This window comes from Carassius carassius, chromosome 30 (genome assembly GCF_963082965.1).
Source record: "Carassius carassius chromosome 30, fCarCar2.1, whole genome shotgun sequence".
Taxonomy (NCBI): domain Eukaryota; kingdom Metazoa; phylum Chordata; class Actinopteri; order Cypriniformes; family Cyprinidae; genus Carassius; species Carassius carassius.
This window is the reverse complement of record NC_081784.1, coordinates 12539961-12561456: the sequence shown is the minus strand read 5'-3', so window position 1 is coordinate 12561456 and position 21496 is coordinate 12539961. Positions and strand designations below refer to the sequence as shown.

Here is a 21496-nt window from a genome sequence, read left to right as displayed (position 1 = left end):
ACAACACATGCCCCTTTTAGTATCTATGTGATAAGTATTATTTTAAAACAAATGATTTCCATAAAGCTGCATGAGGTTGTTAACAGATTCGTCAGATACTGCAGTCCCTGAGGGAGACACAGGCCAGTGAGGAAGATCTTTCATGCATCAAAACATGTCATCATCATTATCAGCACACTTCAACTGACGATGATTATATCACCTAACTTGTGACTCAAACTATAACATTCCATTTGAATCAAACTCATTAGCTACAAACGTAATTTTGTTATACAAAGCAAGATATTAACAAAATCAATGATTTCGCATAGCTAACCATAAATCTTAAAGCATTCAGGATATTAAATCTTAATCTGTCTCCACTACTTTATTTCACCTTTAGTTAAGGTCAACCTGGATATTTAACAAGAAAAGATAGAGGACTTAAAGGTGTAATGAAGCAGAAGTGGCAACAGATCTTTTGTTCCATAATTGTCATGCACCCAAAATAATAATAATGCATTAAAAAAATTAATTTAGGTTGGGGACTTAGTTATATGCACTGGTTGCTGACCGGATTTTAAGATGTGAGTGCGTTGTACTCAAAAATGGATGCAGATGAACCTGACTTTGCAGTGGCGAGAAGTCTGGCATACGTCACCAGAAAGATGTTTGTTATTTTCACTGGAAGATCCAGTTGTGACATTTTGATTAAACATTAAAATATAATAATAATAATAATAATTAAAATGCATGCATTAAAGAACTGTTGACCTATAATATGCATTTAGAAAACAGACAGGGTGAATTGTCATTTCCTGATAGACAAATATAAAGTCAGCATAAATTCAGTGGATCAATAATTGCATAAACTTTACTACGGGCTAAAACACAGGATAGCCTAAACAAGGCTAAAATATCTAAATAAGAGTTATCAGCAGGAAGGGGACGTTTTCTACACTCATTTCATGTTGACTTTAAGTAAGAGTCTCTCAGTATAGAATACTATAGAACATTAGTCCACGTCTAATATCATCATTAATATCTACCAACTAAGATCATCATAAAAACTTCCTCTGTGTAGGCTACTACAGTTATAACAAACAGGACATGTAGTTAACGAAATAGCAGCTATCAAACTAACTAGTTCAATGTATTCATTCTCTCTACCGCGATTGATACAGTAACCGTTCATGAATATCGCCTTTTTGCTCTCTGTGCTGTCTTTTTGGATTACTCACTATTGTTTTCTCCGTAGTTCCCTCGTCCTAGTGACCGCAGACTTTGTAAATTCACTTAGCTAATTGATTTCAGCAGGAATCACGTTGTTGACTGTCATGTGATTGTACAAGCTTGGTCTTGTTAAGAAACGCGAGCCTCGGTCGGAAGTGCAGTGCCAGTGCGAGAAGCGCGAGCACAGGACCGGACTGATGCGATGAGAGGCCGCTTCGCTGTCAATCATACGATGTGCTGGCTGTCAATCTACCGTGACCACGCCCTTATGTCAGCTATGACCACACCCTCAAGTCCAACATGAAGTCTGTAGCTCAGAAAGACGGCCAGTAGAAACTAACTAAACTAACTCATATAATTTATTATATAAGTCTTGTAGCCTTTAAATAACTTGAAAATGGCTGAAGAAGTGTTAATTCTTAGTCCAAGCAAAATAACATTGGTAAGTAGACTATTTAATCACTAACAGTTTTAAATGTGTCATTCTTTTTAATAGAAATATAACTTATTTATGTTCGTTCTAGTTGTCTTATCATTTATGGGGAAGTTGTGGCCTAATGGTTAGAGAGTCGGACTCCCAATTGAAAGGTTGTGAGTTCGAGTCCCGGGCCGGCAGGAATTGTGGGTGGGGGGAGTGCATGTACAGTTCTCTCTCCACCTTCAATACCACGACTTAGGTGCCCTTGAGCAAGGCATCGAACCCCCAACTGCTCCCCGGGCGCCGCAGCATAAATGGCTGCCCACTGCTCTGGGTGTGTGCTCACAGTGTGTGTGTGTGTGTGTTCACTGCTCTGTGTGTGTGCATTTCGGATGGGTTAAATGCAGAGCACAAATTCTGAGTATGGGTCACCATACTTGGCTGAATGTCACTTCACTTTCACTCACTTTCACTTTCAGTTAAACCGTATTATTGATCGGATCGCCAATAATATCTCAGATGGTAGCCTACTTCATTAAAGTTTAATTTTAGTAAGCTGTTGAAGTTTGGTTGATGAAGGTTTTGTAATAATAGGTTGTAATAATAAGAGGTTTTTCTAATATCAATAATATGAATGCAATATTTAATGTCAAATTTACTTATGTACGTAAAAGGCGTTAAGATAATGTCACAAGCCATTTTCTCAGCATTTTCCCTCACGTGTAGCACTAGCATAAGCAACTGTATCTGACCACTTAGTGGGTCAAATTAAGTTTTCCACTCATGATCTGAAGTCTAACACCACTGAAGTCACACCATGAGAAAGCTATTCTCTCCTCTTGTTACTTGAACTGTTTCTACAGCATTTTAAGATCATTAGAATAGAATAGAATAGAATGTTTATAAATATACAGATAAAATATGTTTATAAAACTAAATACATATATATATATATATATATATATATATATATATATATATATATATATATAGTGTGCCACATACATATTAAATTCTGTTCAACACATTAATAGACACGTAAATGCAAACTCATTATTTATGTAATGAGCACTGTTTATCTATATTTTATATTAAATGTCAGTTTTGTTTAATTTCTGAATTTGTTCTTTTGAAACACTGTAAGGATGTCTGAGACTAATTCTAACTGTAATTCTTTGACATCAGAACTCATGCATGTGCTCATCATTTCAGTCATACCATTTTAAAGAAACAGAAACAACAGAGATAGCGTTTCACGTTAAGGGGCGGTGGAGGGGGAGGGGTTAAGGAAAATGATAGCTTACAGGCCATAAATATTTTCTCCTTTCTTTTTTCGTTTTTTTTTATAGCATCTTACCTCATCTCTGCTGGCAGTGGCTTTCCTCACCTCCTTTGGTAGCTCAATGCTGTATGGCTACAACTTAGCTGTGGTCAACTCTCCTGCTGGGGTAAGAGCTCATTGTCACACTCAGTTTCTTGATCGCCAAAACTGCTCATCAAAACAAGCAACCAGTAGATAACATAGCCAATTTACAGTATTTCCATTCATCAAAAAAGTTTCTTAAAAGTGGCTTCCAGCAGAGACATGCATGTCAGGCTCGAGGAAGAAATAAACAAAGTGGCCTGAACAGAGGCTCTCCTGATGCAAGATTACAGGGAATTCTATGTGCATTCTTGTTGTAAAAGTGTTATTGATATATTTATATATGGTACTTACTATTTATACATTAGATTTATATAAATAAATCATAATTTTAACCAGAGAGCATTGCGGTTTGCCCAGCATAATGATATGGGACAAAAAGTGAAAGTTAGCTTTAGACTTTTTCCATAAACTTGAAGAAACAAAGTGTTAAAGCCTTATTTTCATCTTTGTAGAAGAGTCAGTTAGATGTTATTTGTTCATCTAGGCTTGTCAGGCATTGTGTGCTGCAGTGGTTGCCTCTAGCAGCTCTTCATGTATATAAGTAGGGACCTATTTGCCCTGCCCCATTAGCCTGTTAATGATGAAAATATTAAAATTTTCCTGTCTGGTCTCCTTACTGGCTGTTATATACCCTACTTAAGTGGCTTTGTTTTGCTTTGTTTTGTTTTTCTTGGAACAACATGTGCTAAGAAAGAGGATACAAAAAAAAATCAAATTTTTTTCTCTAAGCAGAAGCTCAATCAATATTATCAGTAATCCATTTGTTTTTTCTTTTTTTTTTTTTTTGTAAACTCTGTTTTAGTTGAATTTATTGTTGAGTAAATTGAAAGACTATATTAAGAGTTTTCCAAAGCCTGTTAAATGATATTGCAGTGCTCCAGCTTAAGTTTAGAATAGAAAAGAAAAGGTACATAAGATAATTAAATTAAATTAAATTAAATTAAATTAAATTAAATTAGACTGTAATCTTAAAGTACAGGCAATTGAGAGAGTGAGTTGCATATAAAGAAAGAAATAGAGAAGAGCTTGCAACGTGTTTCACTGAATAGATGCTTCGAAACTTGAAGAAATATGAAAACTTGAAAAAAAAAACAAGAAATTTTTTTTAATTGGGAATGGCTATTGATGCTTTACCTTGTGTTCATATATTAAACAAAATATCAAAAAGTTTTTCAGTAAGAAAAATGCTAACAGTATTTTTAGCTGAACTATTCACTTTAATTTCTGTCTGTCTGTCTCTCCGTTTCCCTGTCACTCACAGTACATTAAAGACTTCTATAACCATACAGTGGTAAGTCGCAATGGAACTGGATTTAATGGGGAGGCCCTGACGCTCATGTATTCACTCACCGTTTCTGTGTTTGCGATTGGAGGCCTGATCGGCTCTTTGATGGTGGGCACTCTGGTCACCAAATTTGGAAGGTAAGTCAGGAGGAGACCCATAACATCTGGCTTGGTGTGGTCACTCTGCCAGGAATTCCTCTGAGTGTCAAGGCCACTGAGGTAGATTCTTCCTCATCTGTCACCTCACCTGACCTCTCTGACCGCGCTGAATGACTTTGCCTTTGCCTTGTAAATGGCCTTGTTTGCACTCTGAAAATAGGAGGCATTTTGTTCTGTCCAGTTAGCTGCAATCGTCTTTGTTGGTGATTAGTTCAAGTAAAAATAAAAATACCATAATTTATTTACCCTCATGTGGTTCCAAAGCTGTATGACTTTCTTTCTTCCATGTAACACTAAAGAATACATTTTGAAAAAAGCAATGATCACGTTTTTTTCTGTGCAATTACCAAGAATAAAGAATAGAGCTTTAAAGCCTCAAAAACGAGGCAAAAGCTCAGTGAAAGTGTCATAAAAGTCTGTGTGACTTACATCCAAATCATCTGAAGCCATAGGATAGCTTTATCATATGGATCACTTTTATAATACTTTAATGATTTAATGAAAATGTTTTGTGTGTGTGTGTGTGTGTGTGTGTGTGTGTGTGTGTGTGTGTGTGTGTGTGTGTGTGTTTAGCTTGAAAGCATCTATCTGCATTAATTGTAATTGGTTTGAAAATAGTAAAGGAAGTCATTCTGGTTTGGAACATAATGAGAATGAGTAAATAATGAGTTTTTATTTTTAGAAAATACATTACTTTAAATTGCCAAAGTGATCATTTTTATAGCTGTGGTAGCATATTATTGTATAGAAACAAGACCACTTTGTTTGCAATTCTTAACCATATCTTACACTTCTATTCTGTACTCTCCAAAGAATCTGGAAGTACACCTGTCTAGTCTGTTCTTAGTGTCTATGAGTGGTGCCACAAGATTTGCCTGCAGACATTTAAATGCAAATGAAAGATGATGATTCATGACCCTATTTATTGTTCTAATCAATTTCAGTCCAGCAAAATGTTTTAAAGCAGTAAGGTGATCATAACGCTGAACACGGTGCAGGCGTCTGTAAATCAGGGGGAAAGTTAACAACTTGATAGAACTAATCAAGGAATGCAGCAATATCACCCAGCAGCACTGTCATGAAACATCAGTTTTCTGGTTTTGATAGTTAAACTCCCAGGTGACCGGCTATCGAGCATGACTGTCCTAGCTTAATGAGCAGTGCCAGAACTTCACAGTGTTTGCTTTTGCAGAAAAGGTACAGTGGTCAACTCCACTGTACTGGTGTTCATAGCGGGATCTGTCATGGGGTTTAGCAGGATCTGCGGTTCACCCGAAATGGTCATCTTCGGTCGTTTTATAACAGGAATACATTCAGGTATGTCCCAACTAAAAAATAAGCAGGTATAGCAAAGTAAGATTTGACATGAATAGACTCTGACATGTGTTCCTCATCTCCAACTTCTAGGTATCTCTCTCAGCGTGGTGCCCATGTACCTGGGAGAGATTGCTCCTAAAAACCTGAGAGGCTTCCTGGGGCTCATGCCCAGCATTTTCATTTGTGCTGGGGTTTTCTCAGCTCAAGTCTTGGGCTTGCATGAACTTTTGGGAAAGGTACAACAGGGAACTTAACATCAATGTTCAATTTAACATCATACAATTACATTGCTCTTCTATTTTTAGAATAGTTATAAAACAGAGTTCAGTATTCTGTTTTAACTAGTGCTGTTTTGTTTGACAGGAGGAGCACTGGCCCCTGTTTCTGTCTCTTATTCTTTAACTTCAGATGAACAAATTACCATCTACCATCTACCATCAAGTGTTTATGCAGTCTAATTTGCACAACCCTTCTATAGTGATAAATAAAGGCTATTATTCAAGCAAATTAGATGTATTTTTTAATTGCTACATCGTTAAGATGATTATTATAGTCATTTGGCAGATCTTTTTTGATCTAGTAACACTCCCTCAAAATCAGAACTAACAATTTAACAATTAGCTTGTGATTCCAAAAAAGGATATTATTTTTTCCCCCGAATAGTAGTTTGATGGTAGTGTTAAAGTTAGACCTATCAGCTGACACCATTCTTTTATATTTGCTTCTGCAGTGCTCTTATATGGCATCTATATTATGATCAGAATCATGAAGAAGAATTCTGATGCATCTCAGCAAAAACACACCGTGCTATTAAATATATTCTCCGAAAGAAACTTTACAAATGTTTCCATCACATTAAAAGGTTTTATCAGTATAACAGACTGTGTGTATATTAGATTTGTTTTTGTTTTTCTATAGAAATGTCATATAAATTGTAATAAATAATTATTTATGTAATAATGAGGATAAAGACAGATAGAGAGCTCATTACCATTACATGCCCAAAGCTCAGCAGAATTCAAACAGCCATCATTCACAAAGTTATACATATTCCCCACTCCTTGCTTGTTGTTCATTTATTCATTCATTTGATGTGGGCTAATATGACAATGCTTTGTTACTGAAAACTCTCAGCTCTGTTTATCACATGACATTCTGCAGAATTCCACAGATTATGCTGCAAAATGAGGAAAATATCTGCAATTTCTATTTTTGTCATGTCTTGACCCCATCTAATTTCCACAACCACCAACAGAACAATAAATAAAAGCCATTATCTCAGTGGTGATTCATCAGTTTAATTCATTTACAGCCATTGACATTGATTCAACGAATTCAGAAAAAATTGGTCTTTACAGAGATTGTTATAAAATAAACAAAAGTTTTTACTTGCTGGACAAGAGAACAGCATTCCTAACAGTCTTATCTGGGTACAAAGCTGAAAGTATCTTAATAAATAAATAAAAAAAACTCTTTGGTACTCTGAGCTGCTGATGTAAAATCCAAGCAGGACTATCCATGTCTGCCCTGTGGGGTTTTGATATCAAATCTGATTATTAAATGACATTGACTGAAGGGCCCTTAGGTGGTAGGTGAGCGTCTGTGTGTGTGTGTGTTCAGTGTAAATGGGGCTGACAGGTGGTGAGTCTTGGCTGACTTCAGCATGAGCAGCAGGAGAGAGGCAGGCCGTTTGTGTCCTCTACAGTCCCAGCAGCTCTCAAACCGTCTGTGTTCCCTCTGATTACCCCCCTGCCTAACCTCACACACAGCCCTCCAGCTCTCAAATTGAATCTGAAGTGTTGTACGCCGTAACCACTCGTAGTCACGATATGCCACCTGTACAAGCCAAAATCACTATCCTTTCGCTCTTCTCCCCAGATCTGGTTTTACACCAACGACATCTTTGAGAACGCTGGGATCCCGACTCCTGAGATCCAGTACACGACTGTAGGAACTGGAGCTATAGAGATCATTGCAGGCCTCATAGGGGTGAGTTTTCATATTCCACCGATGCTTCCACAGAGTCGAATGCGAAAATTGTCTGTTTCATTTATTGATAGTGGTAAAAGACTACCTGACAGGGTTATATAGTGACCTGAAATTGTTTATTAGACATCACTTGGTCTATTACTTCACTAGAGTTGCTACATTGTAGAAAGGGCGTCTCTTCATATCTCAATCATTTTCATTTAGCTTTGCACTCAATCTTTCCCAGCTCACATTGTGTATTTTTCTGCTGTGACACACATAAAAATCACTGTATAAGATGAGCGTTAGAGAGACTGATGTGTCTTGTTTTTGTCGTCTCCTTTCTTAGCTGTAATGAAGGCCAGATACAGTCTCTCTCTCTCCCAGTTGTGTCGCTTAGCCGGGATTTAGTGATGCACCAGCAGCAAACGGAGAGAAAGAGGCACGCTGTTAGTCAGAAGAACTCATTGCTGTCAGTGTCAATTGGCCCTCACTCGGGAGGCGAATGGCACACGAGAGGAAGGCTAGAGATTGGTTATAAAATTACAGCTATTCATTCTTATGTCAGCTTCACTCGCCTTTAAGTCAACAGTGCAGAGCTTTAGCGCTCAATTTTAGCAGCACTTAATGAAAAAAACAAGGTTCCACTTTATGCTTCTACGACATTTGCTTTCAAGAAAGCACTGAAAGTCTTCCTTTCAAGACAGCGGTTACTAATTAATCTGATCAAGACAAAAAGGCAATGCCTATTGTGAAAATCCACATTACATGTCTTGTTTTTCATTCAGTGTTTCACCATCGAGCGTCTTGGGCGAAGGCCATTGATAATCGGAGGTTTTGGTGTCATGGGAATGTGTTGTGCTGGGATAACACTGTCTCTCATTCTTCAAGTAAGTGGAATATAGTTATAAAAGTGAAAAATACTTAAATCTAACTTTAAATAAATTTTAATAGCACTGCTCATTGAAATGCCTGTGTCAAAATTTGGGCAATGCAGTTTTTTTCGTTTTTTTATCGCCTTTTATTGCTATCACTTTTCAGACACATGTGCCTTTCATGAAGTATGTGAGTGTGGGGTGTGTGGTTGGAATCATTGCTGGATTCTGCATCGGGCCGGGTGAGTTCTTTGTGTTTGTCACTCTTTCTTCTTCTCTTAATCTATTTATTAAAGTGGTCTACATGGCTGCATCACTTTCAATCATGCTCAGGCACATTCAGTAGAGCACTGCTTCAATTAGATGAGTAGTTGTCTGCTCCTTGACCCTGAAGTCCCAGATGACTCCCTCAAATAGTGAAATAGCGACACCTGGGGGTAGATATTTGAATAGCAAACACAAGGGCAGTTCAGTATAGTGCATAGACATGTATAGAAAGGCTAGATGGCTCAAGGCGGAGTCAGTGTCGTCACTTGGCGGCCATCTTAGGTCAGGAGACTGCGCTGCTGCTCCCTGCTGCTGTGGACGGAAGGTGAGTGACATACGCCAACTAAAATGCTCGTAACTTGCTGAATTCTTGACGGATTTACAAACGGTTTGGTTTATTACAAACCTTATTAACGTGGCTATGATTTGTGCGGATGCCGATGTTTAAATTGTAGCTTCACGTTTTGAGAAACGCTTAACATTGCAGCGTAGCTGTGTGTTTCATGGCTGCCCTCTACTCTAAAGTGATACCACAGTCGACATTTTCAATTATTAACAGGTTTCCTTAGACCAACAACGTTTCTTGACAACCTAATCTTTTGTCTAAATGTCATTTTGTGGATGTGGTTGTATTTATTTGCTGGCTAGCAGTGAAGAGGTCGTAAGTGAGTCACCAAGCAATTGTAAATTGGTGGGAGAGGCAGGGTTAGTCTTTCGTTTCAACATAGCTTTGAGTTACACATGATTTCCAAGTGGTTTGGTTTCTTAAAAACATCTTTACATTTGGATTACTTTGTTGGTTTTTTGTTTACAGAACTTCTGATTATGCTTGTGGAAAATGAGAGGAGAGGGAAGGAGCTGTATTGATTTTATTGTATTGATGGAAAGAGTTTTGTGTCCAATTGTGTCTTAATGTTTTTTTTTTTTTTTTTGTATATTTTGTATATTTTTTTTGTAAGTTTTTTTCTAATTGTGTGCCTTTGGACCTAAGTAAAAAACAAAAAAAAAACAAAGACCCATCTCTTTTCTCTTTATTTTACAGAATGGCAACTTGAGACAGATTTATATTATACATAAATTTACACATGTATTTAATAATGTAAATATTAGTAATAAACTAAATTGCACTATTTCATGTTTCATGTACCTTATAAATATTGACATCATTACTGTGTGTGTGTATGGGTATACCTAGTACTTTACCTGTCTAGTCTACTTAATATACTATTTTCTTAATAAACTCCGTGGCTATAATTTTTCACAAGTATGCAGTTAAATAGCCGCATCCCTGAAGTTTATGACACACCAAGCCGTTTGAAAATCGGTTGAAAATTGAGCAAAATATAGTTATTTCAGCACTACATGCACAATAGACTTTAATGTTATAACTGGACGAGCGGTCCTGTCCTAAGATGGCCGCCGTGTGACGTCGTCGGGTCCCATTGGCTCTCAGCGCCGGTAAGCTATCTAGCCTTTCTATACATGTCTATGGTATAGAGTATGTTCCTGCACAACCGGTGGCTGCAGATTCAGGACCGCAGATCTAGGACCCTAGTTTTTCGTGACAGCGCCACCTACCGTACTGGATGATATAGCGATGGCTGCAGTTTCAGGACCGCAGTTCTAGTACCCTGTTCATTTAGTTTGCAGTCACGTTACTTTGTATATAGCATCAATATATTAATCTCAGTAGTATTTGTTTTTAAATGTGATTTTTGATTCAAAATGCAGCAGAGGTTAATTACTAAGTGTGCTTTGAGTCACAATTTTAAATTTAAACATGAATTTACAAAAAATATAAATGAAATATCAATTTTGTAAAATTGATGTACATCAATTTTAAAACAATTGTAAAAAAGTAAGAAACTTAAAAGTCTCAGTCTCTTGAATTATACAGTATATTGATTAACCTTCTTAAGGTGAATAAGCTCATTATCAGGTAGGCTAAGTTAAAGTTGTAATCAGCGTATGGAGTCAATAAATTACAGCTAATATTTTAAAAGTTGTTGAGAGGCAAGACAAGACACAAGAATGATTCAAAAATGTTTATATATATATATATATATATATATATATATATGTAATTGGATATGAATGGATAGAATGGCTGTAGGCTTCAACTCTAGAGAAAGAGAGAGCGAGAGACAGAGAGAAATAAATAAGAAACATTTCTTTAACATATTCAACTGGTATATATATATATATATATATATATATATATATATAGCTATATATACAGTACAGACCAAAAGTTTGGACACACCTTCTCATTCAAAGAGTTTTCTTTATTTTCATGACTATGAAAATTGTAGAGTCACAGTTCAAGTTTTGTATAGATTTCTAAAAACGAGCAGCAAAACCTCTACACTCAAACTGGCGCTAACGATTTCAGCAGCTTTCAGTCCATAATGGCGGCCGCGCCTCCGCAGCGCCATCTACAGACTGTTACCCATAACACAACAGAGTTTCGCCTCTTGGGCTTCTATACTCTTTGCTCTGGGTGTGCAGGAATACCCTTCTCTATAGACCTCAGTATTTCTTTAAGCACTATGTTTTTGTCATACGTGTATTCATTTTACAAAGACATATTATATTTTGCATATATTTAGTATATTCATATTTTATTTGTTCAGAATAGTGCTATATATTTATTATGTTTATTATTTGTATAATAATTTAAAATAACTGTTTTATTTCAATCTCATTTACTTCAAAATTTTAAAGAAAATTTAATTATGTATTATATAACAATTATACACTTTTTTTCTGTGAGCACACAATCAGAAGCTACATTGTACAAATACAGATTTATGAGTTTATTAGTTTACACAAAAATATAATATGATACATATATGATTGATGAAAATTTTATGATTAAACGTTTGGTAATACTTAGACTGGACTGAGAACAGGACACAGAAATCAAATGCATCTTGACAAAACTGCATTAAATTAAAATAGTGAGGAGAAAATAGTGACGTTTTAAAGAGTTTCAAAGATTAAAGTATGGAAGTTAAAGTATGTGCTTCCCTCTATTAGTGCTGCATGAGCATTAGACTCATAGTTTATGTACACAATAAGAGCAGAGAGGATTAGCTCTGTTAAATTGATGAATTAGACTACAATTGCTTTACTGAGTTGATGCATTATCCAACCCAACTCCAAAATCTATAATTCATTCTCAGGCCCCAGTCTGAATCAGTGTAATTACATCTTTAATTAGGATTTTTTTATGGCTCAATGTTCATAAACAATGATGCATATGGCTTTTTAAGACAAAATCCTGCATGAACAATGAATTACAAGCAGAGCTCCTTATCAATTTAACTGCAGCACGCCTCCTGCTGCAATTATCACTCACAAATAATGAAGCCATCGCTTGGCTTGTTCCTGAATTCATTACATTTGAAATAACACCTTGTGCCTCCTTATTTTTCACTTGTAACCAAAAGGGATTAGAACTTAAGTAGTGGAACAAACTCTGCTTCTTGCATATTGAGATAACGAGCTCTTCATAAAGCTAGTTTATTATCCACCCTCCAAGAACTGTTGCACTACAGAAGAGCAATGCATAGATGCATGTGCATAAAATTATCTATCATAATATGCACTTATATGAGTTTTATTTGGCCAAAATAATATGACCACTCTAGGTTTCACAGCTCTTTTTCTCTGATATGTAATTAAACATGAAAAATAAACACAGGATGCCATTAGTATGGATATGTCTGTTTTGTAGCGGGTGTTCCGTTCCTGATCACAGCTGAGCTCTTCAAGCAATCCCATCGACCTGCTGCATACACCGTGGGAGGATCTCTTAACTGGATGTCTAACTTCACCATCGGCTTCATCTTTCCGTTCCTTCAGGTATCATATCCCTTCAATGCAGTTAAAGCTAAAGGAACACAGAGTATAAGTATCCGTTTTCCAGGACTGCGGTCGCCTTATGTTGAAAACATCTGTCAAAGTCAGTCATTGTGAAATTCAATCATCTTCATTTAATTCAGCCGTTTTAAAAAGTAATAACTTAGTTTGCGTTCCATTCTATTTCTCTGCTACAGATGTCTGCTGGGTCCTACTGCTATCTGGTGTTCTGTGTCATATGCCTGTCAGTGGCCATCTACGTATACTTTGTTATTCCAGAAACGAAAAATAAGACGTTTGTAGAGATTAGTCAGATGTTTGCTACAAAAGAGGCTGTGGAAGAGAGCCAGGCCCTCACTCACCCTGACCAGCTCAAACTGAAAAAGATGAATGGATACGGCTCCCTGGAAAATGGTTCACTTGAATTCGACAGCTCTTCCTCCTGTCCTTAAACCTTAGGAATTACAGTAGATCAGTTATCATCTATGTATTAAAGTGAATCTTCAATTTGTGCGCAGTGGACTCAGAATAACATAAGATCTGTTTTTTCCTTAATCACAGAACATGAGATGAAATTAGTTTTCACAATCACATTTCGTTTTATAATGATGCTTATACACCCAGAGCTTTGTATTACTTTGGATGCAAGAACAGTGCCATATACATGTGTTGCCACGTGTATATTTTTATTGAGAAATTACTTTTTGTCTCTATTTGTTTAATGAACGAAATTCCTTCATGTATATAGATCTTATACATATTTTTATCATTACGAGAGTATATATGTGGTTGAATCGATCTCTTATTATTGTGAGTGTTAAATGGCACTGGATCATTTAGTAAAGCTCATGTGCTAACTTGCCACCTTATTAGAGACTTTAGGCTGAGATCAAACTTGATATTTTGAATATTTCTTTGCTTTTCAGAAATTCTGTTGTTTTATTTACAGACATTTTGAACACTGCTACAGTATATCTGTAAATTTGTATTAGTACATATACAATACCATTCAAACATTTGGGTTAAGTACGTTTTATATATATATATATATATATATATATATGTGTGTGTGTGTGTGTGTGTGTGTGTGTGTGTGTGTGTGTATAAATTAATACTTGTATTCAGCATGGATGCAATACATGGATCTAAACTGACATTAAATGCATTTAGAATGTTACCAAAATGTCTATTTTAAATGATGTTCTTTGAACTTTCCATTAATAAATAATATTGAAAAATAACAAAAAATATTAAGCAGAACATCCATTTTCAACATCAATAATAAGAAATGTTACTTGAGCACCAAATTGGCATATTAGAATGATTTCTGAATTATCATGTGACACTGAAGACTGGAGTTATGACTGCTGAAATGTCAGGTTTGCCATCTGAGAGAAAAAAAAAAAGTAGTTGTAATAATATATATATATTATTTTACAGTATTTTAAATCCAATAAAAGCAGTCTTGGTAAGCATAGGACACTTCTTTCAAAACCATTTAAAAATCTTACTGACTCAAAAGTTTTGAATGGAAGTGTATTAAGGTATATGTTCTGTTCATAAAATGATCTTGTATATTATCTATATATTATCTGTATATTACATTTGAGTATCAATCTAATTTATATGGATATTTATAACTATATTTGACCTCACATATACTCAAATTATTTTTTTAAGTATTCAAACCTTTATAACTCACCAAATAAAAGTTTATATACAATAATATAAATATAAACCATAAATATATAATATAAAATAAACCGGTGGTAACCCATTTTTTTTAGAACATCAGGGTGCGGTGTGAAAAAAAGCTTAGAAAGCAGGATCTGAGTACAGACACTGTTGGTTTCTGCCAAAGAGCGCCATTGCCAGTCAGAGAAGAGCTTCATTAACTCACTGAAGAGCCAGATTTAAAGCTTAATTAAAGAGAAGAGTCTCTCACCTTCCCCTATGGATACCAAACAGCTGTATGGCAATTTATAACATTTGAGGCTCACCTTTAATACAGTGCCCTTGGAGGGTACTGCATTACTGCATGTATCAGATTATTGATGTATCTATACGGAGAAATATGTGCATGTATAGTGTTGTCTTTCCTCTGTTATCCCAGGCCTATGTGAGTATGAATGGGTTTCTCGGGTCTATCAAGCCCCTGGGCTGTGCTCTCCATCTGTGTGAGCCTCTCCAGATCTCCCCAGAAGAGACCCACACAGACTAATGATATCATGCGCCTGCGTCTCCCGCTCCAAGAAGAGAAATTGTGAGCTGAATTGTGTCTTGCTTTCTGTTTGGTCAGTCTTCAAACACCGAGCTCAAGGTCACTGGTTAAAGGGATCTCGATGAGCCATTGTGCACAGCTGTTCTCTCCCAGTTCATTTTAAGAGAAATTACAGTGCCGGCAATGTACTGAACTGCCTCTTCTTCTTTCTTTTTTTTTTTACTAAACAATTTTCTGCTATTTTAATTTAAATGTTATTTTAATGTAATATTATATATTTTTTTATAATTTGTGCACAATGTAAACTAAAGTTTTAGATTTCAGATTAATCTCTGACAGATTTCATAAATGTCTTTCTCTCTCCTTCTCTCTAGGTGGGTCATACAGTTTTAGGGGTGGGCCAAGCTTATGATTGGGTGGTCCAGGTGCACCATGGCCCTGTTGATCCAGGTCTGTTTTATTTCCCAAAAGGCAGAGCTTCACTATTTTCCAATGATATGACTTTGAAGAACCTGCACCACTGACTGCAGATAGTACTGACATTTTGCCTTTTATGCACTGATTGGAGATCGGGATTACAGATAATACCAGCTGAATCTAGTTTTGCAGAATAAAGTCATAACCCTGCGCAGCTCTAAATAAGGCAGCTCATATTTCACTGTGAATTGAATCCTCTGATGGAATGAGTGGCTGTGTCCTGTAGGTCAGCAGGAGGAGAGGATGCTGGTCTAATTAGCAGCAGAGGAATCTTCTGTCGGCCCAACACCTGTCACCACAGGCTCAACACTACCCTCTGCTGTCCGGAGAAGGAAGACTATCAAGGTGTCTACACCAAGTGAATGTGAAGGTATGCTGTATTTATAGGCACATAATCCTCTTCAGTATTTCAAACACATTTTTATTAGACATTAAAGCATATATTTAAAAACAAAAACCATCAGTATGCGTGCGCCGTATGAATGTGTCAAGATGTGGTAGCAGAATACCCACTTCCAAGCAGACATTTTTTCATAATGACAATGGCAGGAAGCGGGAGAATATTTCAACGCTCCCACTCCCACTGTCACCTCATAAAGAAACAAACACACACAGTACCCTCACACAGAAGACCTGCTGCTTGCTCCAACATTTTAATTAATGACAACAGATTTTCTTCTCATAAGCGCTTTAATGTGGCTTATTGCTGTAGCAGTCCCCTTGGCCATGGAAATATTATGTTGACGGATGTGCTGTGTCGCTGGGACTCCCTGGATGGAGGCAGCTGTCAAGCCCGAGATGATAACATTAAGGCGAGGAAAGTGATGACAAATGCCTGTTATCAGCGAACGAGGCCAGTGACAAATCGAATTGCGGCTCCCAAGAACCCCCATTACACCGTAATAAAAAAAGATTGATGGTCCTCTCTGTCAGGACCTCTGTTAATGCGATTTCGACTGGTCTCTCCGGCTTCCAATTAAGATGGCAAGGAGAAGGAGGGAGAGAGAAGCGACTACACACGACCGACTAATTGCATCTGAGAAGCCAAAGGCGTTCTCTGGTTCTTTTACTCTTTCTTCTCTCTCTCTTCAGCAGCTACGCGTTCTTTCTCTCTCACTCGTGGCAGCGCAGTCTGGAGTGAATGCTCTTGCATTCCGTTCTTTCAGGATTTATGGCTGGAAGATGGGGATGCAGACTGCCGGTGATGGGGAGCGCTGTCTCACTGCCAGCTCTTGCATACAGACGGGCACAGATGGGAGCAGAGACGCAAACCCAGCCAGTGATGAAACGTCCTGACAAACAGTGGGACAGACAGAGAGACAAATAGCTCCATGTGAGCCGCTTGCCATGCAATTAAGTAAATAAGGATTGACTGTGTGTCAGTGGTGGGCTCCGAGTACGTCATTCTTCACTAATGTCTGTGTGCCCACTGATTTCATTACCACTGAATGCTTGTTATGCTCCTCAAGGACTTTTTGAAGATTAGGTGGTGAGCGACACCGTGGTGGTTAAGCAAAGAGGTTCGCCCACCTTATAAAAAGATCTTTTCACAATTACATTAAGATGACCTCAGAACTGATAGGCCTGTATTTGATTATCGACGATTTGAACGTTTGTAACTAGGTCACGTTTGTGCCGGTGACAATAACAGGTCCTCTGGAAGCCTGTACATTGGCATCTGAAAATAGTAGACTGACCTTATAAAAGAAGCTCATACTCCAGAGAAGCCTCCATGGCTCCTCTGTGACCTGAGGATTCATTGAATGACATAGGAGGTTTTATTGTGCCAAGCTTGTAGTTTTCGTCTGAGCTGTGCAGCCAGAGGGGAGCCATTTTGACAGAACCTTCAGATCTTAGTGACATGAAAAGGGGGTTGTGACCAATCGATATTTCCACCGCCGTTTTACTTGAAGTGTTTGTCTTTATTGTATTAAACCTAGGGATTTGTTGTGATTGATTGATTGTGATTGGCTCAAACCCTGAAATTAATATTACATTTTATGATATATTTTTGTATATTTGTATACTTTATTTGAGACTACTGTAAAATTGGAGTTGCATTATTGAAGTAAACCTAATCTTTTGTTGATAAAAAAAAGACAAATTAGATTATGATTGGCTAAAAAGTGGTCTTGTTGAATTATATTTTAGTATTTCATTTATTCATTTTATTTTCATTTCGAATTGGAGTTTAATTATTCTAATATATATATATATATATATATATATATGTATAGCATTGTGGTTTAATAAATATCTAAATAATTATAATAATAAAAGCTGTAAAGTTTGGTTGGCAAATGTTTTTTATGCAAAGTGACTTGAAATTACTTTACAAATGAGTGAATTTACAGTGCATGCATGTACTTTATATAGTGTACGCCTTCCCTGGGAATCAACCCATGACCTTGGCGTTGCTAGCATGCATTCTACCAGCCATGTAACAAAGCTACAAAAAAACACAGAAATTCTCCACATTGAGCCTCTCTTCTGTGTGTATATATACGTGTCTCAAATATGCCTACACGTGAGAGTATTTTCCATGCAAATGTTTATTTGGAAATTCTGGTTTGTGATTCATTCCGTGTTGAGAGAATGAATTTCACTGTGCAACATGCACTTGTTTGATGAATCTGGCGTGTTGAGTTTATGATGATCTAATAAGCTCATTTTGTGGCTCAGCTTTAATCACTTGGGCCCTGCTCAGAGCAGAGCTGTGAATCTAGAGCTAGGGAGGTCTGTGATGGATGGCCACAGTCTGGCCCCTACCTCGCCCCAGTCTGGCTGGAGCTCCCAACAGCCAGGCCGAGGTTAGGGAGACCGAGGAGAGAGATCAATTCTTTGAGCACAGGGAGAAATTAGGCATGAAATTAAAGCGAGCTACTGCTGACCCCCGCCTGATCCTTACTGCACTACTCTATATGATGGCCACAAAAGCAGGGGGCCACTCATGTCCATTTGGCAATGCCCAGGGTAGAGGCTACACCGAGAAATAGAGACAAAAGCAACAGATGAGTCCTGTCTAAGATGGCTGCCAGTTTCAGCGCTGATGACCCGCCATTACTTATACTGCTTGAGACTAAGTGCAAGGTCAGTTCAATCTAGCCCCACCATAAATCAGTGCACTAGTGGAGAAGCCAAGGTTACAGGCCCTGACAGCCATCACAGAGGAGAGGGTATTTATAGACAAGGAGAAAGGAGGGCTGCTTTTTGAGAATCTGTATCCACGTTTCTGCATGTAAATGTATTTATATACCTGCACCTTTCTTTATGCATTATTATGCGAGTATGTATCTGTATATTGGTTTATTAGTCACTTAGGAATATGAAAATGGGAGAAAATAGTTTGAAAGGTGGAAAATGTAAAGACTTCTGTGTTAGATTTACTGCAAAGTAAGAACTAATAAAATGTGTTGCAAATGTTCATTTGCATTCATATGCATATGCAAAACAACAGTACACAGGCAGTGCAGCTCTTAATTGCAGTCCCAGCTAAAATGTGCAAGTCTTTGGGGGAAAACAGAGCACAAAGGCTGTCTGGTGTGCCACCTAGAGTCTGCTGTCAAGGACAGCACCAAGGTGTTATTACTTCATTTGGGCACTAAAGACGACAGCTAATGTTTTGTCCTATAGAGATGAGATTTAGAACACTAAATTATTTCTAAACTGATAACAGCTTTAGAGCTATAATATATTTAAAATATTAAAATTGAATATTGATGCATCACTTAATATTGGCAATAATTTTTTTTTAACTGAACTTTAGGTATATGTTAAAATCAAGGGCAAACATACTGTCGCAAAAGTCTTAGGCCACTAGTATTTTCACCAACAAAAAAATGGTTTTAAGTCAGTTATTTCTATGTTTTGCTGTAGTGTGTCCGTAGGAGATATCAGTTCACATTTCCAAACATTATTTTTGCCATTAAATGTAATAATCCAGTGAGATTTTCGTTTGCACAAGGAGTCTGACAGCAGCCAGTGCTCCACACAGAGATCTGATCTCACCATCATCAGTCTGTCTGGAATAACATAAAGAAACAGAACAATCTGAGACAGACTAAATCCAGAAGAACTGTGGCAATGTCTCCAAGACATTTCAAGAAACCTGCAAAGCTACAGTACTGTGCAAAGTTTGAGGCACTTGTGTAAAAATGCTGTAAAGTGAAGATGCCATCAAAAATAATGCCATAAATAGATTTTATTAATTAACTTCTATTAACTTAACTTAAAAAAGTTTTTGTCCTTTTGTCACTTGCGCATTGTTTTTCAGGTAGCTTTGCAGGTAGGTTTCTTGAAAAGTCTTGGAGTGTTTAAATCGCCGAAACCGAGTATGAGCAAATAGTAGGACCAATAGTGATGAATATGTAATTAATGAATATGTAAAATTACCTTTGAAACTACAAGTGTCACATCCCTTTTTCTCTTTCTCTCTTGTTAATTTGCATGTTTTTAAACTCAGTCCTCCACCATTCTTTTTGTCGACATGCCAGCAGTTAGCTGTCAAATATAACACGTTCCTGCTACTTACCTGCTAAGTCTCTTAAGCAACTCACTGACAACTCTCTCTCAACTCTCAAATCAGTGTGAGGAACGCCAGGTCTTTAACCAAGAGACATATTGCATATTTCTACTTGAGATTATTCTATTCGGTAAATGCATATGCATATGTTTCTTGATGTAAAATATACATTCACGTCTGGTTTCCTTCAGATATGTTTGAAAGATAATTTGAATATACATTTACCACTGTTTTCATAGTGATGTTGTTGTTTTTTTCCTGAGAAAGCTTTGCCTTTGTTTTGAGCCTGTAGTGATTCAGATCTAAAGATATAACCCTGTTTCTTTGGTGTCTGGTCATCCATGGTGTATTAGAACTCCGAAACTTATTAGCAATGCAATCAGTCACATCTTGGAAGCATCCACATTTTTTAGCTTTAACTTGGTCTTGATTTTATTTCTGGGTTCCGTAAAGGCTTTGTTTTGTTTTCACTGCATTATTAGCTTACCGATCACTTACTGAGCAAAATACCACTTGTTAATTTTAACAAAGAATCTAAACCCAAAGTTTTCACACGTTTCAGATTAAGCTTGAGTTTGAGACTTCATTCAGTCTGTTTGGTTGCTGGTCTTTTAATTAAGTGTTAATGTTTCTTTTTGACTAGGGAGATAGTTTTCTCACACTGCAGTGATGCTAGCAGATGCTGCTTTATGGTAAAATGTAATCTTTTATTGTGAATATGCTATTTGTTTTCTGGTGTCATTCCCAACTGGACACTAGAGGGAGCTCAGGGAGCACTCTTTAAACTAAAGGGAGGTCAAAGGTCAAATGTTTCTCCCTGAAAATCGGGGTGTGTTTGAAACTGATTCAATATGTTAAAAGTATGTTAAATTAACTGAATTTTAACATACTTTTAACATATTGAAATGTTTTATAGTACTTAGTTTATGAAACAGTACACATGTCATAATTTTAATCAGGAGTATGCTACATTGCTGTCACATGATCTGATCTCTTTTCATGTTTAATACAGTGAGTGCAGTAAATTTATAATTTCAGAAATAAACTCTTATCTCTTAATAATTCTCTTAATAATTTCTGAAATATCTATCTTGGATTTTTATCAATTTTCTGGTGGACTTTTGTCAAACTTTTGGTGGTTGGGCCAAAAATGAGTCCATGGCAGACATTACTTCCAGTTCATTTGTTACATTGGAAATGGAAGATGAAATCACGTGAATTGCATTGTGTGATACATTATTTCACAAAATTGTATGTAATTTGTGTTCTGGACACTGACAAATATAGCAGATACTCCATGGCCTATATTCAGAATAAGATAATACATATTATTTTATATATATTATATATTATAATATTATATATATTATTATTTTTTTAATAGTAGTATGCAAGCATGCCTTTCCGAATTCAGTCATGCATACATACATTTGCATACTGCATATTTTATAGCCTGCATAGTTCATACAGTGGAGAAAATATTTAT

General features: G+C 36.7%; 1 protein-coding gene across 1 annotated transcript; it reads left to right on the top strand.

The window, feature by feature from the left end:
• The first annotated feature begins 1472 nt into the window (after positions 1-1472).
• On the top strand, positions 1473-13785 carry LOC132110312 (solute carrier family 2, facilitated glucose transporter member 9-like). The gene is made up of 11 exons (XM_059516872.1): positions 1473-1654; positions 2980-3078; positions 4318-4478; positions 5692-5816; positions 5907-6052; positions 6180-6209; positions 7635-7805; positions 8573-8674; positions 8826-8901; positions 12666-12793; positions 12988-13785. Exons 1-11 carry the CDS (start codon positions 1610-1612, stop codon positions 13240-13242), a joined length of 1338 nt encoding a protein of 445 aa, XP_059372855.1. The 5' UTR covers positions 1473-1609; the 3' UTR covers positions 13243-13785.
• The last annotated feature ends 7711 nt before the right edge of the window (positions 13786-21496 follow it).